Source organism: Diorhabda carinulata, chromosome 1 (genome assembly GCF_026250575.1).
Source record: "Diorhabda carinulata isolate Delta chromosome 1, icDioCari1.1, whole genome shotgun sequence".
In the NCBI taxonomy this organism is placed as follows: Eukaryota; Metazoa; Arthropoda; class Insecta; order Coleoptera; family Chrysomelidae; genus Diorhabda; species Diorhabda carinulata.
Window position 1 is genome coordinate 32751036 of NC_079460.1, and position 25441 is coordinate 32776476.

Below are 25441 nucleotides of genomic sequence, written 5' to 3' on the forward strand. Positions count from 1 at the left end.
ATTTATGTTTATGATAGGATATAACTCTATAGGATGTAACTTGTCTGGCAAAACTCGATCTGCGCTGGCGACGTAAGCAAGCGATTGGTGCGTTGCAAGAAATGAGAGCAGAGTAAAAATATTACACTTTTAAAAATTTGTTAGGGTGTGCCCCATCATTTAAAAATTTAAACCCGACATCTCTTTCAGACCCACTAAATTTATAAAACACAGTTATAGTTCCAAACTAAATGAAAAAACGTTTATTGAAAGAAGCTTTATTGCTAGTTTGTTATAAATAAATTTACATTAACTTTATAAAACAAACTATATCTATGAAGGTGAAGTTTATTTCAAATTAATTTTTGCATAATTGCAGAGTTGAGTAACGCAGCATCTGCAATGGTTTGTGTATCATCCAGTATCTTTGGTGGATAAGACGACATTAAATTAAATGGTTGATTCTGATATTCAGGTCGGGCAACTTGAATATAAGCTCTAATTTCGGCGACAGTATGTTCATGATTAAATTGAGCAACTAATCTCGAACCATCTGCAAGTCGAATCTGCAAGCTATAAATGTTTTCTTAAAGCATAAAAATTCCTCTTTTCACATCGAGGGCCCTAACATTTGAATTCGCCAGTAGAGGTGCTGGTATGAGTGAGGTCTTTGAAATCTCATGTCAAATATCACTGTTTCCATAATTGACAGGGTTGAAATTTTTTTACAGATACATGAGTGTTTTGTTTGAACAAACGAAAGTGCGCAATACAGAGCTTGATATTACACTTGTAGGTTGAAAGGAAATGATTTATACTTGTTTCTATGAGGGCAATAACAAATTTTGACTTATATTTTAAGACCCCACCCGCCAGTAGCACCAACTGGTGAGCAAAATTGGTAAGTTTCTAATTGTCACTTTCTCAACACTTATTTGGTCAAAATATCCACAACTTGTATCTCAATTATACTCACCTAGTTGTTGGTTTAGAATTATCTAATTTGAGTTGTTCTCTGGCCTTTACTTCATAATTTGTTTTATCCTCATCACTACAAGTACCTACAACAGTTGGAGTAGGGCTACCTAAAGTATAACCTTGCCCTTGGAAAGCATTTGATGTTTTTGGAGGTTTATAAACTTCAGTTCTACGATCTTCCATAGCTAAATGTATCTGAAAACATAATCTTTCAATGCACATATGGCATTTGATTTGTATGAAATCATTCACTCAAACTTGATTTTTGAATGATTCATTAAACTCTTTTGAATGCATTTTTTACCAAAAATGATTTACTAAGAGTAATTTTTTAAACAAAATTACTACATTGGCAACACAGAACATCATATAATTGATAAATATAGTTTAGCAGTATATAATTAATTTCAAAAAATCAATAATCAAGTCACACATTTGGTTGTTCTTTGCAATCATATTAAATGTTAATAGAAGTAAATAATACATAAACTAACTTCAGAAGTTCCCTTTCTCAATTCTTTTGGAATCTTTCCTTTTCTAATATCTTCAAGAAAGTCTTTGTTAGCTGGATCTGTGTAAAGTCTCAATGTACCATCATTAACACTGAATCCATTTTTCCACAATCTCAATGCAACCTCAGAAGGTGCAGTAGGTTCAGGAATACCTTGAACTACTTCAGTATCATTGTCTTCTTGACCAAGCTTATATCCTGTTCCCCTAAAAGCTCTTGTATTGGATGTAGATGCCCTTGGTTCAACAATTTCAACTCCATGTCTACATTAATCAAACATTGTAAAATCAAATAACATATTTGAATAGATATGTTGACTGGAACTTACTTTTGGACAGATTTGAACATATCAGCAACAAAGTCTTTCTTTTTTGGAGGACCTAGAACTTGCTGTCCACTATTTTCTGATCCTCCAGCATAGTATGCTTGTCCTTCTTCATCATCTTCATCACTAGAACTATTGATTACGCTAATAGTAGTTACATTACTTGCGATTTTAACCTTTGGTTTAGGCTTTTTCTGAATAGACACTGGAGACTTTGGCGATTCTGTAATTGGGGGTACTTCTTCAACGTTTCCGTCTTCTCCATCATTTTCGTAATATCTTGCCATTGCAACCTAAGCACGAAAATACATAAATTCTCTATTTTTTTCACTTTACAAACTAACCTCTAATTGCCAGTTTGCCGATTCCAAAAAAAAAATTGCTCTGTCTTCTGTTGCATCTGTTATTGACATGAATTGAGTAATTTTCTCGTTTTTTTCCGACATTTTTGTGGTATATATTACTAAAAAATGTTTTAAACGCAGACACTCATATCTAAAACAGTACATAAAAAGCGTCGATCATCTAAAATGACAAATTATCTGTCAATGACTGTCACAAACACGATCTTACATCACAAATCAGAGTTAACTTGTGGTGCATTCCACTAAACCCTCATGACCATCACAGTCACGACCACAGTATTTCCCGTTCCACTTAGACCCAATTTCACAAGTGAAGTTTAAATCTCAAACTTCGGTTTAAACTCTTTACCATTTTTTTACGTTTTATAAATGATGTTTACCGGCAAACTATAAACGTTACCAGCCGTCTGGTGGTAGTTTAAATTTCAGTTTACCATGAAACGGAAGATCCGAACCTAACTGTTTTAAAGTGTTTACATTTTTACAACAATTCAACTTTAAAACAAATATCGGAAACATTTGGTTACATTTGTGACATCTAGCAGAAAAATGTCTGTTTCATTGTGAAATGTTAAATATAGCAATCTTGTATTAAACTTCAAACCATAGTTTAAGCTTACATAAAATTGAGCCTTAGTTCAGAGCGTTATTATCGTGAACCATAATGGAATAATGCTTGAAAAGTATCTACATATAATATCCCATACCACATCAAATAATGAGATATATTCTCATGATTGCTATCTGCGTTTCTTGAGTTTTGAAAAATCCGCTAATTCTTTCTACGCTCACACATATTGACAAGGATCGTCGTTAATGTTAGTTATGACGTCATAAGTGACGTTCTCGCCGTGACCACAAGGATCGTAGTCATTATGAGGAACGCCCAAAAGAGTATTTTAGGCGCCGTGAACGCTTTGTGAAATGCACCATTTATGGCGCAGAATTAGAAAAAGAGAGAGAGAGAGAGAAAGAGAGAAGTAGAAAAATTTGAATTACTGGAGTACATCGACTGTTGAGTCAATAACCAAATTGTACTTATTTGATATATACTAGTAATTCGAACCCTAAATCACGAATTTTTTGCATGGTAACATGAGATTTGTGTGCAGGGGCGTTGTCCTGCAAAAACAAAACACATTTGGATAGCTTTCCACGTATTTTCTCTTTAATTTTTTCCCGTAGAGTGGTCAGTAATGTCGAATAGTAATCTCCAGTTATTGTTCTACCCTTATCCAAAAAATCAATCATGATTACTCCATGGCAATCCCAAAAAACTGAAGCAAGAACTTTTCCAGCAGATTTTTGAACACGAAACTTCTTTGGTCTTGGAGAACCAGAGTGTCGCCATTCCATCGATTGTTGCTTTGTTTCTTGTAGAAATGTACCCAAGCTCATCCATAGTAACAATTTGGTTTAAAAAGTCTACATCGTTTACAAATTGAGCACAGAGCGAACGCGAGGCTCTACCTTTGCACGCTTTTGGTCAACATTCAAACATTTGGGGATCCATTTTGCAGCAATTTTTCTCATGTCCAAAATGACATAAACTATATGATGAACGCGTTCGTATGAAATATTCAGTGCTTCAGATATCCGTCATCATGTCATGAACTGCATCGATATTTTAGGGGACTGACACAGAAACTGCCCTTCCCGATCGGTCATCATCTTCAATGGAAAATTTACCTCGTTTGAAGCTTGCAGTCCAATTTTTCACAATCGCATACGAAGGACATTGATCTCAAGGGTATTAAGCATATCTTCGTAAATCTGCTTACCTCGTAACACTAATAAATACAGGTACTTGATGATGGCTCGATACTCCAATTTTTCGATTTTCACAATTTCGGTGAACATCTATTTTCTTTTAATTTATTGTCTAACTCTGGTTTACTTTTTTGACGTCAAACTTTACACTGACACTTCTAATAAGTTATTGTTCGTTGCTATGGTAACCAAATATTTTGTTTATGCATGGAACTGGTCTAAGCTAACTAGATATCAATACATCCTCATATATTGTAATTTTTGTTTGAAGAGAAAATATTGAACTATTGTATCTTAAAATACACGTATCTCCAATCTCTATATTGATTTAAATATAGATTCAGGATTAATTGTTTTTATTGGTAATGGGGACCTAAAAATAACACTCATGCAACTCCAGTGGTTTCTGAACAATTCATAAACATGACTGAGTTGTCTTGTATAGTTATTATCAAACATAATGATGAAAGTTTTTTGAGTATCCATTCTTTCTAACTTATTGTCATGTAAGTGAAACACTGTTTAAAAATATGTGTTCAGCTGTCTGTTGTAAAAGTAACTTGTTCTGTTGATTCTTTGTTTACTTGCCATATATATTTATTTTATTTACAAATTTAGCCCTCATCTTAAATAAAGCTATCAAAGATTATTTATTTTGTCAATACTTTCCATAATTCTTTTACAAGAGCTAGTTTTATTAGCTTAACTAGTTTTTGTCCATTGCTCAATGGCTCATACAATTTTAATCTTAAAATAGAGTTAAGTCTATTTAAATTCGAAATACAGTAAATGTGTGTACTAAATTTTGTTCGTAGCTATTATTTTGTATAATTATAATGGTGAAAATTTGGTCTGATGTTTACCTATATGTCTTGTATAAAACCTCCTTAATATTCTGCCATGTCCAATATACCTGTATAAGCACATTTCAAATATTTCTTCAGTAACGTCATAATAGATTCCTCTATAATTGACACATGTATTCTTTGTAAATTTTTTCTTATCAATATTGTAATATTGCTCCTCTTGTTTTCAGGACATCAGCTGTTGTTTTGTTTTCTCATTTTTTTTTCAATTATTCACTTGTTAATACCACGTTTTTCAGATGAATACTTGAGACAAATGGCTACCATGATCTTTGTTACAATTCCTCAACTTTTATCGCTATATATTTTTAGGTATTTTGAGGTCTATGATACATTTAAATATGTAGATATCATGTAGATAACACTGTTACTTTTGAGGAAAATGTAATAATTTGTTTTGAAAAGATATTCATTTATCGACAAACCAATCGGAATATTAAAAATAACAAGAACAATTCAATAAATATTTATTATTTTTTTTTTAAATAAAAACCTATGTTTCTTCAACAGTTTTCAATAATAAATCCATTAATTTGTGAAATCTAGATTTTATTTCATCTACTGATCTATTTTCAAGTTGATTAGCAATCGCCCTAAACGCATGATCCTTATCATTTTCGGTCTGGAATACTTCTAAAATTATTTTATCTTCTTCCCTCTTCCAATTTTGTCTTAAAACTGCATAATTCTGAGTTCTGTTGACAGATGATGTACTGGAATTACTGTCAGTCTCGCAATTATCCTGTGAAGATTCCTCACAAAATTCTATAATAAAAATATTGCATTAATAACTGATATCAATTGCTCATGACTTTTTAAATTGAGAAATATTTTTTTGTATACTAAATTTATTAATATAATCTGTTTCTAAGTGGAAGAATAAGTAAATTGTAGGTGAATATAGAAAAATGACTTGGAGAATAGAACTATGTGGTTTTCACCCCAAATTGTCTAATTTATGCAACTACCCACCTACCTAGCACCAAACATGTATGAAAAATGGGTTATCAAAATTGGTAAAGTTATTCAAAAGATAAAGTCAACATATTACATAATTAACACTCCTAGTCAATTTAACATTTTTTAACAAAAACTGTAATCCATGTAAAATATGTTAAAACCTGCTAGCAATAGGTTCTGACATTAGCTTTTTGGCCAGTTGATTGTGGTGAAACTGAAGTTTTTCATTGTACTTTTCACTGGTCACTTCAATTTCTTCTCTAACTGAATGGACATATGGACCCTTGCAATGATATTATCCATGGAGCGTTTATTACCATTCTCCGAACTTGTCATTTAAATATCTCGATAATTTTATATTTGATGTAGGGGCTGAACCCCAAAACGGGATTTCATATCTCCAAATAGGTATTTGTCTTATATACCATAACTTATTCTTTATGGATAATTATAATTTTCTTCCATTGTCTAAGTTTAATCCCATCCACATATTCTTAACCATTGCTGTAGGTTGTCGAGATTTGCTTGAAGGAAGGATTTCTGATGAAGTTTGAGGATATCTATGTGAAGATAGTAAAGCAGTGACATCGGCATATGTTGCACAAATGTGATATCTGATGTGGGGAAATCGGCTGCATATAGAAGATTTAGTAGCGGACACCTGCGTTGATTAGATGTATCGTTGAGTATTTGTTTTGGCACTTAACCATGAAATACTAATATTCAATGTAGGATTTGAACATAAGTAAAAATTTAGGTAAGGATTTTGTCAAGTAAACCCAAGAGCCAAACTTTTTATTTTGTTTTTCTTTGTACTTGCTCTATGGTAGCATGTTCCTCTCGGCAAACAAATGTTCTGAGTTCTGAGTATTGCATTATAAATGGATGTAGAATTATTTTGGACCTTTCCATAATGGATGTTCTGTTGCACTTAAATTTCTTTCGTATTTTTGAATAGAATCATTTTTATTGTTATTTAATATCCTTTTTGGTTCCCAAGTTGCTTTATTTAATTTGGTGTTTTTAACTATTTCATTTTTTTAAAGTTAGGTAAGTTTTCGTATTTGCCTGAAAGCTACTACTACGTTTTTGTGAGTTTTGATATGAATCAGCTAAAAAAGAATAAAGATGAAATTTCTGTGGTACATAAATTCGAAATAATTTATAAACTGTTTGATTACTTCAATTGCAAGTTAATACTTTATTACTTTATACACAATATAATGGAAAACTATTAACATCATTACCACTTTCTGATTCTGCAGTTTGTTGTTCAGGACTTCCTAGTTTAACTTCACTAAATGATTCTCCAGCAGCACTTTGCTCTCCTTCTTCGCATGATTCTTCATGTAATCTTTTCAGTTGACCGTTATTGGAACCTGGCTTTATATACTGTTTATCTTCTGTCTCTGTTTCTGTAGGTTCTTCTAATTCTGTTTCTGTTGGTTCCTCCAGTTCGGTTTCTGTAGGCTCTTCCAATTCAGTTTCTATCTAAATTTGCAAGATATAAATTTCATTATCAAATTAAACAGGTTTACTAAAAATGAAGACTATATTGATGTAGACAATGTACTAAAAGCTTAAAAATAATTGGTTAGGTCTTAGGTACTGATTTTCGAATCACTTATCAAATAGTACATTGATTAGACTAAGAAATAAAATCTTGTGGTGTAGCTTAACCTGGCTAAATAAGTTTTAGCAATTTAAATGTTGTAAAATCTATTATAAGGTATTTGATATATATTCACATGATTTTATATTAAAACATGTAAATAAATCTAGGCATCTAAATGAAACAAAACTTATGGGTTATTATTAAAAACTGCTCATGTTGATAATATGAAAAAAATTACATATTTCCGAATAAATGTTTCAACTGAGCAATGCTATTTTTATTAATTAATATTACAAAGAAAGAAAAAGTTATTATTCTACATTTTCCTTACTTTTCACTTATCCATGTTCTACTATATAATTCTTTTTCTTCGATCAAATCAATTGTATGAATCAAGGTAATTATAAAATATTTCTAGCAAAGTAAGTACATATATATATATACCCAATAAGAATTTAGTTATGCCAGTACAATATCTATTTAAAAAAACCATTACTTATTTTATTGTACATTTAGTACATTATTTACGTCATTCTCTTTATTTTGTTGGCGGCTATATTTGATTTGCATATTTAGTCTATTGTAGTAGTGAAGCCCTTTTATTTAAATCCATATTGAGAAAGTGACGAAAAATTTATATTGTTATATAGTAACATCGATCATCAGGTAATTATAATAATAGTCGAAACCTACCCCAGAATGCAAGCCAGTGATAACGATCTCATAAATACTGATGACATGTTCTGAAATATGTTGGTCTGCACGTTGACGTGATATATCGGCGCCATATTCATGTTTCCAACATTGAATACATCTAACACACATAACTTGGCCCCCAAAATTATTATAAAAGTAATGATAGTAGTGCGTTGGGCATCTCTTGTCTATGCACTTCCCAAAACACGTTTCCATCGCTATTATAGTATTTGTGCGGATTGAGACGAACGTGTTCTATTCTTGTACTGAAAACCACGTGTGACGCAAAACAGGAGCAACGTACCAATTTCAAATTTCTCGTTAAATCGAAAAAAATTCGACTGAGTGCTATAAATTGTTGCAAGAGGGACAATTCTCTATCTCGTACGCGTTTTTGAGTGGTGTAATCGCTTTAGTGAGGTCCGAGAGAGTAAATCAAAATTCAAGGCAATGTTGATTGTTTTTTTATTCGACATTAACGGTATCGTGAAGACTGAATGGGTTACGTCAACCAGACTTACTATTTGTCAGTTTTGGCAACACTGCGAGAACGAGTTCGTAAAAAACGACCAGAGTTGTGCACCAGGACAACGAACCTACCCATAACGCGCTATTTGTGAAACAGAATTTGGCCAGTAAGCGCACTCCAGTGCTCGAACACCCGCCGTACTCACCAGATTTGGCACTATGCGACTTTTTTTTATTTCCGAGGATAAAATCTACTTTGAAAGGGACTCAATTTGAGTCGATGGAAGTGGTAAAGCAAAAAACGACAGAGCTCCTAAAGGCCCTCACCAAAGAAGACTTCCAGCACTACTTCGATCAATGGAAAAAACGTATGGAAAAGTGTGTAGCGAGGGGAGGGGAGTATATTGAAAAGGAGCATTTGAATGTAAAATAATTTTTATAATAAAACCCTTTTTCGTAACCAGTCTCGTTATTTAATAGTCAGATCTCGTACAAGATGAATGGGATAAAATTCCAACTACTAAATTTGACCCAAACAAGGCAATGAAATTACTTAAAATGAATAGCACAATGAAAATTATGGTCAAATTCTATAACAACTAACCTGCTCTTCGTGTTCTGTTTCATTAGGTCCTTCTGAATACGCCTCAACAGACGTTTTGGTTTGTTCTTTCTCCATTTTGCGATTAGCGTTAGTTTTCTTTGGTGAGTAATTACGTTTTTTGGGACTAGATTTGTTAATTTTTCTTCTTTTAGGAATAGGTTTCTTTTGCGTTTCTTGGCTCACTGTATCTTTCGTCAATTTTGGCTTTCTGTTTCTTTGAGGTTTTCGTTTTGGTTTTTTCTTTTTATCTCCATCTTCATCCGTCTCCTAATGAAAGTTCATTTGAAATTATTTACAAAATATTTATTTTAAGGCATTAACTGGTGAATAATATATGACATCTTTGTATTAATATTCAATTATCTACAAAATACAAGAACATAGTGACCGCAATAATTAGTCCAATACTCATTTTCATTTATAAACTTGAATTGATATGAGTTTGTCTATACTCCTCCAGCCATTTTGGTAATACAGGGTGCGGCAGCATAACTTCCTTTTTTAAAAAGTTCGCCATTTAGTCGGTAGATGTCGTAACGGAGTGCTAGTGGTCTCGTTCGAGAGGGGGGACTATAAAGTTTTGTCCCGGCACAGTTCAGTCGCCATCATGCGTTGGAACAGTGAGGAGCGTGCGTTTGCCGTTGAGGTTTACTTTTCGAGCGGATGTTCTGTGATCGCAACCCAGCGCGCCTTTCGGAATCGCTTTAATTTAGCCCCCTTGGCCCCTGTCCCGGACCGGAAATCAATTGTTACGTGGGTCACTACGTTCAGACAAACTGCAAGTGTGACAAGACGAAGAACTGGAGTCCCTCGGCCCATTAGATCACCGGAGAACATTGAGTTAGTTAGAACTTCAGTGTTGCGATCACCACGGCGTTCTGCGCGCAAACATGCGTCTGCCCTTGGACTTTCCGATCGTTCTGTGAGGAGAATACTTCATGATGATCTTCATTTTCATCCATACAAGATGGCAATTGTGCAGGAACTTTCTGAACGTGACTTCAATTCTCGGAGGAACGCGTGTGAGGTTTTTCTGGAAGTCGTTCCTGAGGACGCTATTGTTTTTTTTAGTGATGAAGCCCATTTTCATTTGTGTGGATCCGTAAACAAACAAAACATGCGCTACTGGGCTGATACCAATCCTCGACAATTACATCAACGGCCTTTGCATTCACCTAAAGTCACAGTGTGGTGTGCAATTTACTCACGTGGAATTATTGGTCCCTGGTTCTTTGAGGAAAATGAAGTCACAGTGACAGTGAATTCGCACCGGTATGTAAACATGTTACAGGAATTTTTTTTCCCACGGCTAGATGAGTTGGACTTAGGGGACACTTGGTTCCAACAAGACGGAGCAACGGCACACACTTCAAGAACATCGATGGCTGTTTTGAGGGAACACTTCCCAGAGCGCCTTATCTCAATTAGGGGCGATTTGGAGTGGCCAGCCCGCTCTCCCGATTTGTCATGACAAACGCCAGAAATCGGTTTACTCAGTGTATGGAGAATGGGGGACGTCACCTAACTGATTTGATCTTCAAAACTCAGTAAAACAAAACTTTATGTATGTGCCTGTATTATAAAAAACGAATAAAAATTTTCTGATTCATACAATAAGTTTTATTAACTTTTGAAAAAAGGAAGTTATGCTGCCGCACCCTGTACTTGTTATTGAAAGCTACATTTCTACCAACAGGTACCTTAAAACCTGAATCTTCTTGTGGTCAAAAACAATGTGCTAATGGATGTGTCTGTAACCATTTGACTTTTAATATGGAACTTCAACACAAAACCAGTAGGAGCTACCTTTTTGAATGTTGCTAACAAGTAAAAAGTATTTTTATATCTTTGATATTTTCACTAAAAATTAGTGAATTAACATATGTTGATTATTAGTTTAGTTGCACCAAAAAGATTTTTAAATTCATTATGATACCCAGAAAATACTGGTAAATAAAATATAAATAATTATATTCTAAATAGTTCTTACTTCATCGGCATTTTCTTTGGAGTTATTACTTTGCTTTGAAGGACTTGAATCTGTATGTTTTTTCCTATGAATAAATTTTGACCAAGATTTATCTGCTAGTCTTGATTGGTGGTCAACATTAGGACTAGTTAAAAATGATACTGTTGCTGGCCTCAACCCTCTTCCAGTCTGAAGGTATACTGTACCATTTAAAAACTAAAAAAAGTTTTTGTTATAATCAATAATTATTTGAAATGTAGATATAGTTTTTATACAGTTACATATCAGTATTTTCAATACAGTATTATCAGGCTCACTTATATTTTTAAAAATAATTATTAGCACACTTTCTATTTTTTGCAGTTTTATTATACAACTATTGTGAATTGCTTGTGTACTGGTATTATTGCAATGAGACTAAATTCTAACAGCACCACATTGAATTGAATTCTAAAGAATTTGTGACATAACGATGCAGAAATAGAACATTCTGCAAAATGAGATCTACAGCTGTTATGATGGACAAAGGTTATTTAAATTCCTCAAATGATTGGATTCTTTAAAGCTAGATAGTATAACGCTGAAAGGCATGAAAATGTGAAACTACTATTAAGCATTTTCAGAGATATTTGGAAAAGTGCAAACACTACATACCTTGATACCACACTTACTACAATGTCTAAATTTAGATTTAAATTCTGCATCTTCTATTCGGTGACAATTACAAATACAGCTGTTACCACCATATTTGTCTTCCGCATCTGGTACAGTAAATATTTCACAAGGTTCATCATCAGCACTTTGGGACAGTTCTTTATTGATATCAAAAACTTCTGAAGGTCCTTCCAACAAACTAATATACATAAATAAATAAAGCATAATTGATAATAATATAGATTGTTGTCTGGCAAAGACTATATTGTAAAGTTGCCACTACAATTAGTTGAATTCTACTATTGAAAAGAAAGAGTTATTTACCTTAAAGGGGGCGGTTCATCCAAAAAATTTTGGAGAAATAAATCAGTTAATACAGCATTTCCTTTAAACATGGGTATTAAAGTAGTCTTAATCTTTTCCATAGAAACACCGACAGCTTGTGATAATTCAGTAAGACATTGGTAAATTTTACGTAATTGAGACGGTTGATCCTTGAAATAAATTTCCAATTTCCTGAGAAATTTCGATCTGTTGTTCATTCTAATCCAAGGTATTAAACGACCTACAGCCGCCGCTTCTCTTTCTCTAAGAAAAAGGAGAAATTCATCAGCGAGATCCTTATATTTTACCCTTAACACAGGTTCAATTTTTCTATAAAGATCTATAGCATCGCCTTCCTCGTAGTCATTTAATATTTGCATTATTTTGTGATAAGCTTCTATTTCTAATGTTTCTCGCATTTTGTCGTAATAGGCCAATGCAAACACTACAAAAAAATTATCAATGAATGAGAAATAAATAATTTGTGTAGCAAATTTTATTAATAGGTCCATTTATATTGGTTCCATCTGCTTAATACCATGCAGCATACAGTAAAGAAACGAAGTTTAGAATTTTAACAACAAACTTTTATCAATAAAATTCCTGTTTTTCTTTGCTATTGACCTTATCAAAATAATTTAAAATTTGGAGTAAAATACAGGAAGTTCTATTTAGCTTTAATATGGCATGTTATTAAATAGGGATAAATGAATTCGGTTTATGGAACATAACATCCTAATTAGAATGAGCTTTATATTAAAAGTCAATTTAGAAAAACTTACTTTCATTTTTTTGTTTCTCAACTTTTCGATCTTCAGGCGTTGAAATTGCTAAATTTGCAAGAAATTCTTTGGTCATTTTTGCTTTCTTTTTTTCGGCAACTGTAGGTTCTTTTTTAGTAGGCGGTTTCACAGTGGAACTCGCAATTAAGAGGGCATTTAGATCTTCTTGATTGTCCTAGGTAAAATTAATCAAAGTATAGACTAGTGAAATAATAAAATACAAAAAATTTATTCATTTTGACATAGTATAGAATACATATAAAACCTAGAAATTAATAGCATACTAGGATGTTTTACATTATTAATAGTGAAAGAAATATGAAATTTTTAAATCAGTATGTAATAAAAACTATACCCTATATGCTGAGAGCAAATTCTCAGAAACGATAAAACTACAGTAAATCATATGCAGAGATTGTAAGTTTGGTTTAATAAACCTTTAACTCTGCTAAAAGATTTAGCTAGACTGCCTACAATGAAGTCAAAATATGTAAATTACATTATTTACATATTAACGCCCTTCAAATATTGGTGGAAAAATGTAATGAGTATTTGTTCTAATATGATGGGATTTTAAAACATATCATATCAAAATTATTGGTATATATTACACTGAAAAGCTTTTGCCAGACGATTATCAACTAAAATAAATACTATTACGAAAAGGGTGAAGAATTATTCTAAATTTTGGTGGCTGCTGAAATACTTTATGCAGATGTTTAACATAATTTCACTACATACTGTAATTGTTTTCTATAATTCTAGTTACTATTTGAAAATATCTGAAAAATTATGAACAGCTGCATGAAAAAAAATATATCATCTTGTTGAATAATAATAACATCAGATTTGAAAAGCTTGTGGTAAAAAAGAATTTTTACAAATATGTATGTATATATTACGGTACCATGTACACCACGACCAAAAGGATCTATTGTATCCATCTTTCTTGCTAAGATACTGAGGATCCCCAGTGTTTAGAGTTGAATTATTAATCCCACTCCTATTAGAATTTCCAGAATGTGGGATGGCTTTAGGTGCCAGAGATCTTTGTCTTCCAATTCATACGCTCCCAGGTGTAGTGCTCTGGAGTTTTGTAGTATCTCACACTTCAAGAGAATATGGATAGAGATTTTGTCCTCTGCGCAACAATTAGTACAACAGCAGAAATTCTAATTCGAAGAATACATTATCAATAAAATGGTATTGTGATGTGGAATACTTTTTTTATGATTGACAATAAAATTTATATAGGTACAATTGCAATGTGACTTGAAATGGAATAATAAAACTCCAACAGTTATTAGAAGATTCACTATCATAAGTATCTCAAGGAGACTGAAAACAAGCTGTAGGATCATCAATTTCTTTTAATATACAAATAGAATTATAAATTATGCTCAAGCTGTTTAGCTCTCACCTTTCTTCAATAATGCAAGCAAATGCAAAATTTGCATGTTTAAAAGTGGTAGACCTTTACTATCTTTCGTGTTCTATGGGTATACCTAGCTTTACAGTATTTAAGAAGCTTTTTATCATGCACTATCAGTATGAGGAAAACAAACTAACAAAAAAATATGATAAATTTGCTAAATTCATTTTTTTATATACACTTCCCCAACTACCTATACTCAAATTGATAAATATTGAACATTCCTCTCATATTTACCTTTGTAATGTCACCTTTATTATCATTTTTAATATCCAGTTTGACATTTTCAGTGGTTATACATTCTGAACTTGATAACTGGAACTTTGAAATTCCTACTTCAGAAATTTCGACTGTTTTTCCTTCTATTGTGTTGCCAGAACCATTATTTCCACATCCAATCTTTACAGGAGTACCCAGACAGGGCATGTTCGGTAACATTTTTGAAACCTCACCTTTATCAATAGAACTGCTGGTACTGATTCTTCTGTTTTTGCCTCTATTCAATAAACTACTTTCAAAATTTAAAGTGTATTCAGTATAACCATCCAATTCATTTTTATCATTAGGCTTTATTGCAACATATGTATCAATGAAAAACAATTGCATTAATTTGTTGATACATGTAGGTTGACTCAAGCATTTTTTAAATTTTGTAATTGGATCTTGACCCCGAAACAATAGGTTTGTTTTAACCAATTTTGAGCGTCTGCTAGGCCTCTTCAAACGTCTTTTTCGTTCTGATGGGCGAAGTGGGGTAGGTGTTGAAATCTTTGGTAATATCTGTTTTTGAATATTATAAACTGGTTTTGAAACTGAATACACTTCAGTACCGGAACATGGACTTACTAATGAAATACATGATTGATTTACAATCTAAAAACAAACAATTCATTGTATAATATAAATATAAGCACGTGAAGTCCTCAAACTTTGTTGTCAACTGTCATTTTTTTAAAATGAAATAAGGCAGTTTTTAGCGACTGTTTTTTTAATTAGCACAACTTTAAAATTCAATTTACGTCGATGTGATACAGTTAAAACAGATATTGAAATTCTGATTAAATAGTTCATTACTTAACCTTTTGTGGATATATAAAATTCTTCCATTGAAATGGTAGGTCTTCCGGTCTTCGTTTACAAGGCGGTAATATTTGCAAATCTTCTAATAAAATAAAATAATGTATACAAGTAGGAGCCTTATTATTTTGAAAATAATACTTTATTGGATTTTCATGAGGTCTAAAATTTTCGCTTTGGTACATTTGATTTACTATTTGCTTAGGCTCTTTTATAGGCAACAAATACTCATGTATATATTCAGCTAGTGAAGTGAAAAGCTTTTTTTTCGAAGGGTTCTCTTCAAGTTCTTCAGTGACTAATGGCATAAATTCTTCTATTCCTAATGCAACTAAGCTAAAAATATTGTTTTCAGTATATGTTTTCAAATAACATTCACGTTGAATGAAGACATTGAGGCCTGAAATGCTAGAAAACATAAACACGTTTTGTAGGACAAACAATCTTGTTAATCTCATTTTAATAAGTTATATAATAATTGGCAAAACTTTTACACAAGTATGTTAAACAGTTGAATTCGATAATATCCATAAACATCCACATTTCATTTAAATATTATTTCAACTTAGAAGTTATTTTAAATATGAATTTCTCCACATATACTTTTTATGACCTGGATGACTGTTAAGTATGTATCTTTCACTTTTTGTGATACTATTGTCAATGTTGATTAAGCTGAGAAAGATGTAGGTGTGATGTTTAGATTGAGGGATGAGGCCTTGTATGATACTATCGAAGAAGCGTTTCAGAATTTATAGTTTATTTTCTCTCTAAAGTGTTACAATTTATTACCGTCTGTGGTTTAATGATATAAAGAAGTTCCAGAAACTTCACAATAGAAATTTTAAATTATTTTTTTGGGTAATAGACGCCTAAAGAAATCATTTTTAATATAATTTTTTGAGTAATTCCTCTACTAAATCAACAGAACTGGTATGAAATTCGAATAAAATATTTTGCTTAAGATGCTTCAGTCTTGTGTAATTTCTATTTTTACTAGGTAATATGTTGACGATCGTGGTGGCAATTCTATTGTACCGCCATTCCATTTGCCAGGAAATCGATGAGTCACAGTCTGGAAGAAATTGATGCTGCAGAGTCCTATCTTACTGACACTGAATGGGATCTTCTTGAAAAATCCTATTACCAGACACTTACATTTGATTTCCCAAAATAGTTATTATCTATTGTTCTATTCTGTTAATCTATTGTTTGAAGTAAAAGGCACTTGTTATATTTTCCTCATAGAATTATGGCCCAATAATATCAGCCTAAACATTCACTTTTTTTGGATACTGTGTATGACCTTCCATAGAAAGGTGAGCAAAATATCCCGGCTTTCAGTTCTGTTGCTGTTGTGTTTTGCATAATTATTCATACATCCATTTAAAAAATATTTTTCTAACCGTATGAGCGGCAGATCTAGGAATATGGATCGGCACTACGCTTCTGGAAGTGCTACGCGTAAAGTCAAAGATGAAAAGGAAAAAAAGAGACTGCTCTGTCAAAAACTCGTAAGCTGTTCGAGTTTTTTAATGTGTAGAGTGATGTTGTCGAATCTATAGAAAGAAAATAAGAAAATACAGAAGTTGTATCTCATTTAAATAATAGTAATACTACTACTGATTCTGGTGACACTACATTTTCTATAAGAGAAAGTTGTTGTTTATGCAGGTGAAAGTGTTTTCATTATTGTGGAGTGGAGCATTTCCAGTTGATGTACAGCTAAATTATGTTGAGAGCTCTACATTTAATGTGTTTCAAACTTTTATTTGTACCGATTAATCTAATATCACTTCTTATTCTATTAGCAACGTGATTCTATGCTTGAATTATGTTTTTCTTAGTGTCAATTTTGTTATTTTGGGAGTTTATAAATATTATAGTAGTCACCATAAAATAGTTACACATTCTGTCATTTGAGAGAAGATATTTATCAAAGGTAAAATTTTACTTTCTTTTAATTTAGAATTTTTGTAGAGCTATAGTGACATTCTTAAATTGGGTAGTGGGGCACTGAATTGTGTCTTAAGATATAACAGAGATTAGATAAGATATTTCCTTATTCTGACACTTAAACATTAAGCATTTCAGGTTTCAAATGTCTTCTTAATACCGTTCATATAGTTCATATTTATTCCATCTTATAAATGAGTCAGGAAATATTAAATTGTTAAATTATTACAGACAGAATTGACACAGTATGCAATATGGAGAAATTAGTAATTTTGACAATGAACGTACATAAATTCTTTTGTGTGATTATTCAAAAATTAAGCATATTTAAACACTTTTTAGATTTTCTACCATTATGGTCGATATAAACCCAATGAAATCCTAAAGTAGGGGATAAATTAATTTTCCATCTACTTATGAAAACATAAGAAAAGTTCCAAAACAATTTTTATGTTTAAATATTTAAACGCAAAGGCTTTGTCAAGAAACAAAAATATATGTAAATATTAATTTGTATTTTTTTAAAAACGAGGCATCCTTAAACACAAGGCGTGACAATATTAATTGGAGGTGGAGATAAAAAACAAATGTATTGTAAAATATTCATAATATTAGGGACCTTGTATACAAACTAAGTGATAATACTGAAAATTTTGAGAAATTTTTACAAATAGATACCAACAGCAACTGATGTTTCTCTGGCGATGCAGTTTTCACCCTACAATTTCAGTGCTGGGCCATACAGGTAATTCGAAGAATTTGTATAACTTTATTCAAAAGATTATTCATGTGGAGTAGGCAGATTGAAACCACAGAATCGAATAACTTCTTACCAATGAACGAATAACCACTCTATCCCCAACCCTCTTTTTATAATGGCTTCAGTGGGAGCCGAAATTTTTAAAATTCCAACACGGTTTAACCCGTGAACTTAGTTCTTTGCTCGGGTAGTCTTTGCTGACTGGTTTGAACAAAAAACAATATATTGGGGTGTAGCTTTTGCTATCCATCTCGGGAACATGATACATCAACAGAAATTCACACATACTATTCTCAAATTATTGATTGAATCATCGGCATCACAAGGTATTTTTTGAAAATATGTTCATTTGTATTTATCTAACATTTATGTCAATCTTATTAAATACATATTTTTACATATTCATACAAATTTAAAAGATAGCAACATACATATTCAATGTGAATTATAGTACATAAAACTTAACTTTTACCATAGATTATTCCGATATTATAACACCTAGGAATTCATCGTCAAATTGAACAGTTCCCAAAAGGGAAGTTTGATAAATAATTTTCATTTTCCAAAATTTACTGCAACCCCAATATATTGTTTTTTTTTGTATATATATATATATATATATAAATTAACATATTGGGTAAACTATCTACCTCTACTTACTTAAGTTCAGGAGCAGTAAAGTGAGCTATTTTGGAGGTGAATAGCTTTGGCGTTTTAAAGGGAATTTTCGGTAAAAGTGAAGTATACAAAAATACATCACTTTTCGATATAGTTTCCAATATTAATGTCGGAAATGTTACTATGTACTCGCTTCCTGTTTGTTTATACTTGAGTCTACAATATATAATAAATAATGATTAGATAAATTCAATTAAAATGTTTATCTACCTTTTGAGACATGAGTTTATTTAGAGGTATGGAAATAAAGTCAAATGTAACATATAGTTACAAAATATAAAATGAACATTATGAAATAGAAAAACATGAAATTAAGAGATATTATTCAAAAGGAAACTTTAAACATACAAACAAAAATAGAACAAATGAACGAGCAAAATATAAGTAATTGACAAGATCAATGAAATCAATGTAAAATACTGAGAAAATATCTGAACAAAATACAATATGACAAAAAAGAATAATTCATTCAAAAACACCATCTGCAGATTTAAAAATAATCAACATCCAATTACTGATGCATTCAAAAATTAGAACTAGTATAAAAGCGCACACACACACACACACACACACACACACCCCAGAAGGGGTAATATAGCAGATTAAACAGATTACTCCATGGGTGTTACTTATGAAATGTAAATATATGAAAGAAATAATTGATCAGTATTTCCTGTTTTGCTCTTAAAGCTATAAGAGCAATCTGAACAACTTTTTTTTTGATGCCAAGTCTATTTTTTTGTCTGTTTAATTGAGTGGTTCATAATTCATTGGGACTATTTCTGTCTTATATGCGTGTTTTTGCCTATTTGAGCTGTTCTCTACTGCTTCTGTTCATTTTGCAGTTTTTGTTTTGTTTTTGAATTTCTTCACATGAATACCATTAACAAGTTTATTGTTTTTGCCAATTAATTAGCTTAAAAACTATCTATAGTGACACATTAAATAGTATCAAATGACATTCATACTCTCTTTATGAGAATTTGAGAATAGTTGAATTGTAATTAGAAGCTAGCCATGGTTAAAAAAGCCAGTTTAGAAACGCAAAATTTCACTGTCCTAGAAAAAACATATAAATAAGTCAATATATATAGTTCACAAACAGAAAATACAGATACATTACAAACAATATTCCTCTCTAATGTGAAAATTACGATACAAGCCCAACAGTACAGCACTGACTTCATACAGTGTCAAACAAGATATAAGTTAAGAGGATATTATATAGAAAAGATATTTAGCGACACGAAGTTTACAGATTATCTAATAGATATCTTAAAAGTTCCAGTAAAACTAAATAGAAACATGTCAAACTTAGAGTAAAATACTGTAATGTTATACTTACGATTCATATATTGTCGTTTCTATGTGTCTAGAAAAAACTAATGTTATTTAAAATAAACAAAAAAATCATCTCACATACTTTTTCATTTTGATTACATCTTCGCTATTAGATGCTAATAATTCTTCCCAGTATTTCATAATATCAATGGCTTTTGACAAATTGTAGGTATGAAATACCGATTTCTCTTTATAATCACCAAGATATTTAAAGTTATACTGAAATGAAAAATAAAATATTTGTTAAAATAATTTGATTATTTATTTTTTATTCATTGAAAATTCTAAAATGATATACATTTGCCTTATAAATTTTTGAAAGAAATATTAAGGAGACTCAATTAAAGATTAGAGGTTTTGATTTTCTTTTATGTACACTTTTTTTAAATGAATAGGGGAAATATAGCCCTTTAATGGGGTAAATTGAGAACCATATGGCTTTGATTATAAAATTCATATTTTTTTCCTTGCAAAAAATATTGAAAGAATTAAAATTACAATCATAAAATATAACACACAATGGAAAAGTCTTATTCTTCACTAAAAATTTATATTATGTATACATGCATCTTTAAATTACCAAATATTCCTTCATTTGTATTGAATAATTATGTAACTCAGGGTGCTGATATGTTAGTAAATAGTTTTGTGTCATTAATTGTACATGTTGCCGCAATTGTTGACCTAATAAGCCAATCTGAAGATCAGTCAACATCATTTTTTCTGTTGCTTCAAAAATTGATTTATCATTGAAATCATTTCTCTGAGTTAGCTAAAAAATATATGCTTTAAGTTGAAATGTTCACCAAGCTCCAATTATAAACTATTTTTTTACTTACTGTATTATCCGTATAAATGCTGTTTTCTGAATTATTCATAGAATTTTGAAAAGATAAATGGGAATTTAAAAAATTTGTTGTCTCTGGTTCATCATCTTCAACTTGATTAAGATATGCTTGTTCATTTGAACAAAATTCATACAACTCTGAAATCAAAGCGTTCAATTCTTTTCTGCTAACTTTAACAGCTTTGTCTACCCTGAGTTCTTCCTTATCAGGTTTATCTATTTCTTCATCAGATAATACATTATATTCTGGATCCAATTCTTCTTCCTCTGGAAGTTTATTAACCTCTTCTAAAGGTCTGGTGAATGTCTTCAGAAAATTCTTCCAATCTTCATTATCACAGTCCATTTCATACATGTCGGTAGTAATATCAGGTGGTATAAAAGCTTCTTCTATTATTTCTAGTGGAGTGGAACTTAAAGAAAGTTTGGACCTAAAAATAAATTTTATTTTCATTTCATATTACCTGAAAAGATTTTGATCATAGTTTGTAAATAATCGAATATGAATCAATTTGGAAGTAGATTTTTTTCCTAATAATATAATGAGCTTATTTATATTGATGCTTGCCTTGTACGTAAAGCAATTGTAGCTTCATCTGGGGCATCTTCTTTTTCCTTTGGTGCAGTAGGTATTTTGAAAACACCATCAACTGACCAGTTTGTTTGAGCAGTAGGAATTGGAGAAGAAGCACAAGGTGAGGTAGGTGGTTCAGTAGTACATATTGAGCTATCTGGATCATCTTCACTCTAAAATTATAATAAATTATATATTCTACTTGGATCATCTATCCACCTACATAATATAAGTGGTCATAGATAACATTTACTCTCTATAATATATATATATATATATATATATATATATATATATATATATATATATATATATATATATATATATAGAATATGGGCTGCAGTATTTTTTTTAGCATATATTATGACATGTAAGATAGTTCAGATTTTGATAATAAAGACCAGGGTACATTTTTACGAATTATAATAATATAAAGTCTATTAATGGAGCTTGAAACATATTTGAATAATTGTATAGAATATAATTTACTAAACTGAAGAATATTACATTATCATTAATTTCAATAAAAAAAAAACAATATTTATGAACAAATGAGGTATCTCTTATTAAAAACTCATTATATTTAATAAAATTGCAAAATGTATATCTTACTTCTTCCAAATCATCCTTATCTTCATCTGCCATAGTAGGGATATATTCATCTCCTGAAGAATCTTCTTGTAATTCTTCAGTAAATAAAGCTTGTACTTCAGATGACGGTTTGGTAGCTGACCAAGTAACAGGGGGTATTGGAGGTATCGGAGCTCCAGGAACAGAACCCAACTCTCTTAAAAATAAATGTACATATGCTAAACAAACAAATAATCTACATTATGTACACAACTACAATAGGCAAAAGCTAGCAACTGTTCAATGTAGACTTGGGATACTTGATGTACTTTTTCTACTATAAAAGTTTCTGCATGTAACGACTCCTATAATTTGACACTTGCCAGCTTTCTTTGTAATTTACTTAATATATTGCAAGTACATTATTGTTTATATTTTAAAGTTTGTACAAAGAACCTATACATTCTTAACTCTATTTTGTTCCCAGATAATACTCATCTTTATTATATTGTTCAATCACACTGTACATTAACCATTTGGAAAATGCCTTAGATATTAACATACTTCAAAAGTTTACGGACGTACTTTACCAGGTCATTAATCAGTAATTTTATTTTTAAAGTAGTCCACGAATGAAAAACTTACTTGGTTTTTGAACGTGTCCACTTGGGTTCAAAAATTGGAAGGGTTCCTTCGGCTGTCTTCGCATTATCTGCATTACGAATTAATGTTAATACATGCTCATTGGTAACAACTTGACGAATAATCTTCCTCACATGCACGGCATTCAAATTTGTCTTCGCAGCTTTTTCTTCAAGCTTTCTTTCGAGTTCATCTTCTATACTTTCTATAATTTGTCTCTCGGATTCAGTAGGCTCCGGAGGAGGTTTCCTTTTGCGAGTTTGGCTTTCAATGACAATTTCTAAATTATCATCTGAGGTTTCTTCTGATTCCTCCTTATTTAAACTTGCCTGATTTTCAGACATATTCTAAAAAATTCAACAAACATCAACACAAACTCTTGGATAATAAAGTTAGGTTGGTTGCTTCTGGTATTGTTTAGGAAATGTTGATTTTCAAATTGTCAATACATCACTATAACAATCACGGTCTTATACATTTAGGACCACAGTGACTGTGTACACAAGATTATTAGACTTGTTGAAACTCATAGAACTTTACAAAAATGATCTGTGATTAGTATTTATAGTGCACTATCGAGATTTACCATAAAGATGGTTTTTGTGCTATACGGAAATAATGATTGGGTTGAACTGTTCATTATCTATTAGTAAAGAAATTACGTTCACTGGTATTCGGAAACTATACGGCGAAATCATGGAAAAATAGATGTACGAAAAGAAGTATGGAAAGTTTTTGCAAGTTGAAATGTAAGTTCTAAATTTCCACCAAAAACGCGTCTTTCAGAAACTAAAAATCTTGTTCAAATTAGGATCAGCAATCAGATAATCGGTGATCTATGGCATCCAGGATTACGGTTCTTAAAAAGCCATATAGTGTTATAGAAGGTATAGATGAGGATTATCCCTTATTGGAAAAAGTCTCCTGCTGTATACGATAAATAACAGTACAAAAACCTTGGCGCTGGTGTAGACAAAGGGTATAATATAAATTTGGCAAGTGTTGATGAAGTGGAGTATACAGAGTAGAAATATTTAATATTATTGTTTACTATTGAAAATTCTCAACAACTTGCGTTGTATAAAAATATGACAAGTTGCTATTGTGACGCAATCTTTATTTAATACATTTCGACGGATATTTTTAATATACACAGATTATTCTCCTCTCCACGATATACATATGTTTCGTGCTTCTCTTATCACTTCATAATTATTATGTGTAGAGAGAGGGAATGAAACCACACATTATTTATTCCACAGACAGGTTCACGCAGATCACTCAATGTCTAATTAATTTTTTACTTTTTCCTAGATGGTGTTGTTGATGCTTTTTAGAATCGATGTGTTATTATTTTACAAGATGGGTGGCGGCTATAAGAAATCTTGAATTAAATGCAATACACTTCCATAGTTAATAGTAGAATAATAGACGACCAAAGGCCGATAAGCTTCTAATAGGCCCGTCATGTCCCAAAACCGATCAGGCCTTTTGGCTTGTACCTTTTGCCGAATTAATAATAATAACCAGTTGAAGAGTGAGAAACTTCGGTGGCTTGTTTCGCTGTCGGATGGAGACCGCATGATGGCCACAGTCACCGTGTCAATGAAATTCAGTAGCTGTTCTTCCGTGAGGCCAGTATCCAGTTGTCTCCCTCGACTGACGGCTAGCTGCTGATTCGATCGTCCCACCGATTTACCGTATCTAGCACCGGAACTTACTTACAACTCATTGTTCGGTTGGCGTACAACCAGCGATTCTTGACCTTTTAACGGGCTTTACCTGCACCTCCGGGTTGGGAGCCCTGAAAGTCGAAGTAACTTTAGGTTCCGGATGCGTTAAACCCTAAGCCGTTTCGGCAGTCTTGTGTTTGATTATTACTTGGAAGAGCCTTCTTGCATTCAAATAATGATTACTTTCTTGAAGTTTAAATATTTTATTAATATATAAAGAAAAATATGCTAGCTACATTACATATCATTTTCAGCGACAATTTAGAAAACTGACATATGACATACATGAAGTTGGCTGCTAACATTTTACCAACTAACACTCCTCCTGGATTAAAGTGTTTCATACAATGATACATGAAAATCGCAACTTAACTACTTAGCAAACAAAACTTAGACTACGCTTACTTTTTCTCTTAAGTAACTAAAGGTTTAGTTAATATATCAGCTAAATTTTGTTCTGTTGACACATAACTACAGCATATTTTTTTTCGTAACTAAGTCTTTTAAAAAATGATTCTTAATATCTATGTGCTTAGCTCTCTTAGAACTTTCATTGGACTTTGACATTAAAATAGAACTTTTATTATCACAATAAAGAACTGTGCCAATAATAATATTAAAATCACTCAAAATACCCTTTATATTCACTATGTCTTGAGCAGAACTAGCCGCTGCCACATATTCAACTTCTGCCGTAGATAATGCTACACAGTTTTTTTTCTTTGAAAATCATGAATGGTTGACATTCAAGCAACAGGTGAGTAGACAGGTTCAAATGGATGCTCCTCCTTCATCTGAAAGCCTCTAGCTACCACTCTTGCCTTCTTTGTTCTATCTTCCTTTGTTCTGTATACCTATTTAGTCTCAATTGCTGTTTTCCTGTAGGTAGATTCGCTTCAGACCACGTTTTCAAATTTTTGTGCGAGTTGCATCTTTCATTGCATCTTCATATTGTACTGTATCAT

At 31.7% G+C, this 25441-nt stretch overlaps 2 protein-coding genes across 3 annotated transcripts; both read right to left on the reverse strand.

The window, feature by feature from the left end:
* Positions 1 to 241: 241 nt before the first annotated feature.
* On the reverse strand, positions 242 to 2379 carry LOC130897945 (NSFL1 cofactor p47-like). Its single transcript, XM_057806938.1, has 5 exons — positions 2138 to 2379; positions 1797 to 2086; positions 1452 to 1731; positions 956 to 1152; positions 242 to 552 (listed from the first exon to the last, which is right to left on the reverse strand). The coding sequence occupies exons 1-5, from the start codon at positions 2300 to 2302 to the stop codon at positions 333 to 335; spliced, it is 1152 nt and encodes a 383-aa protein (XP_057662921.1). The 5' UTR covers positions 2303 to 2379; the 3' UTR covers positions 242 to 332.
* Positions 2380 to 5244: 2865 nt separating this feature from the next.
* On the reverse strand, positions 5245 to 24754 carry LOC130897889 (uncharacterized). 2 transcript variants are annotated; one of them, XM_057806840.1, is made up of 17 exons: positions 22747 to 24754; positions 22144 to 22318; positions 21526 to 21704; positions 20950 to 21388; positions 20691 to 20882; positions 20193 to 20329; positions 20115 to 20141; positions 18752 to 18925; positions 15378 to 15783; positions 14536 to 15171; positions 12867 to 13041; positions 12085 to 12529; positions 11761 to 11959; positions 11128 to 11322; positions 9138 to 9404; positions 7002 to 7245; positions 5245 to 5559 (listed from the first exon to the last, which is right to left on the reverse strand). In XM_057806840.1, the coding sequence occupies exons 1-17, from the start codon at positions 23085 to 23087 to the stop codon at positions 5288 to 5290; spliced, it is 4503 nt and encodes a 1500-aa protein (XP_057662823.1). In that variant the 5' UTR covers positions 23088 to 24754; the 3' UTR covers positions 5245 to 5287. The 2 variants fall into 2 exon arrangements, with proteins under 2 accessions (XP_057662823.1, XP_057662829.1); XM_057806846.1 differs by having other exon boundaries at positions 15378 to 15711; positions 22747 to 24741.
* Positions 24755 to 25441: the final 687 nt, after the last annotated feature.

Bases quoted from the DNA above. Each gene is read 5' to 3' on its own strand.
- LOC130897945 (XM_057806938.1), bottom strand. From the start codon at position 2,302: ATGTACTGTTTTAGATATGAGTGTCTGCGTTTAAAACATTTTTTAGTA. The intron at 1,732-1,796 runs GTAAGTTCCAGT...TGATTAATGTAG, and splicing joins ATGTTCAAATCTGTCCAAAA to ACATGGAGTTGAAATTGTTG. The intron at 1,153-1,451 runs GTTAGTTTATGT...TTATGTTTTCAG, and splicing joins TGAGAAAGGGAACTTCTGAA to ATACATTTAGCTATGGAAGA.
- LOC130897889 (XM_057806840.1), bottom strand. From the start codon at position 23,087: ATGTCTGAAAATCAGGCAAGTTTAAATAAGGAGGAATCAGAAGAAACC. The intron at 22,319-22,746 runs GTAAGTTTTTCA...TTTATTTTTAAG, and splicing joins TGGACACGTTCAAAAACCAA to AGAGTTGGGTTCTGTTCCTG. The intron at 11,960-12,084 runs GTAAATAACTCT...TATGTATATTAG, and splicing joins GATGAACCGCCCCCTTTAAG to TTTGTTGGAAGGACCTTCAG.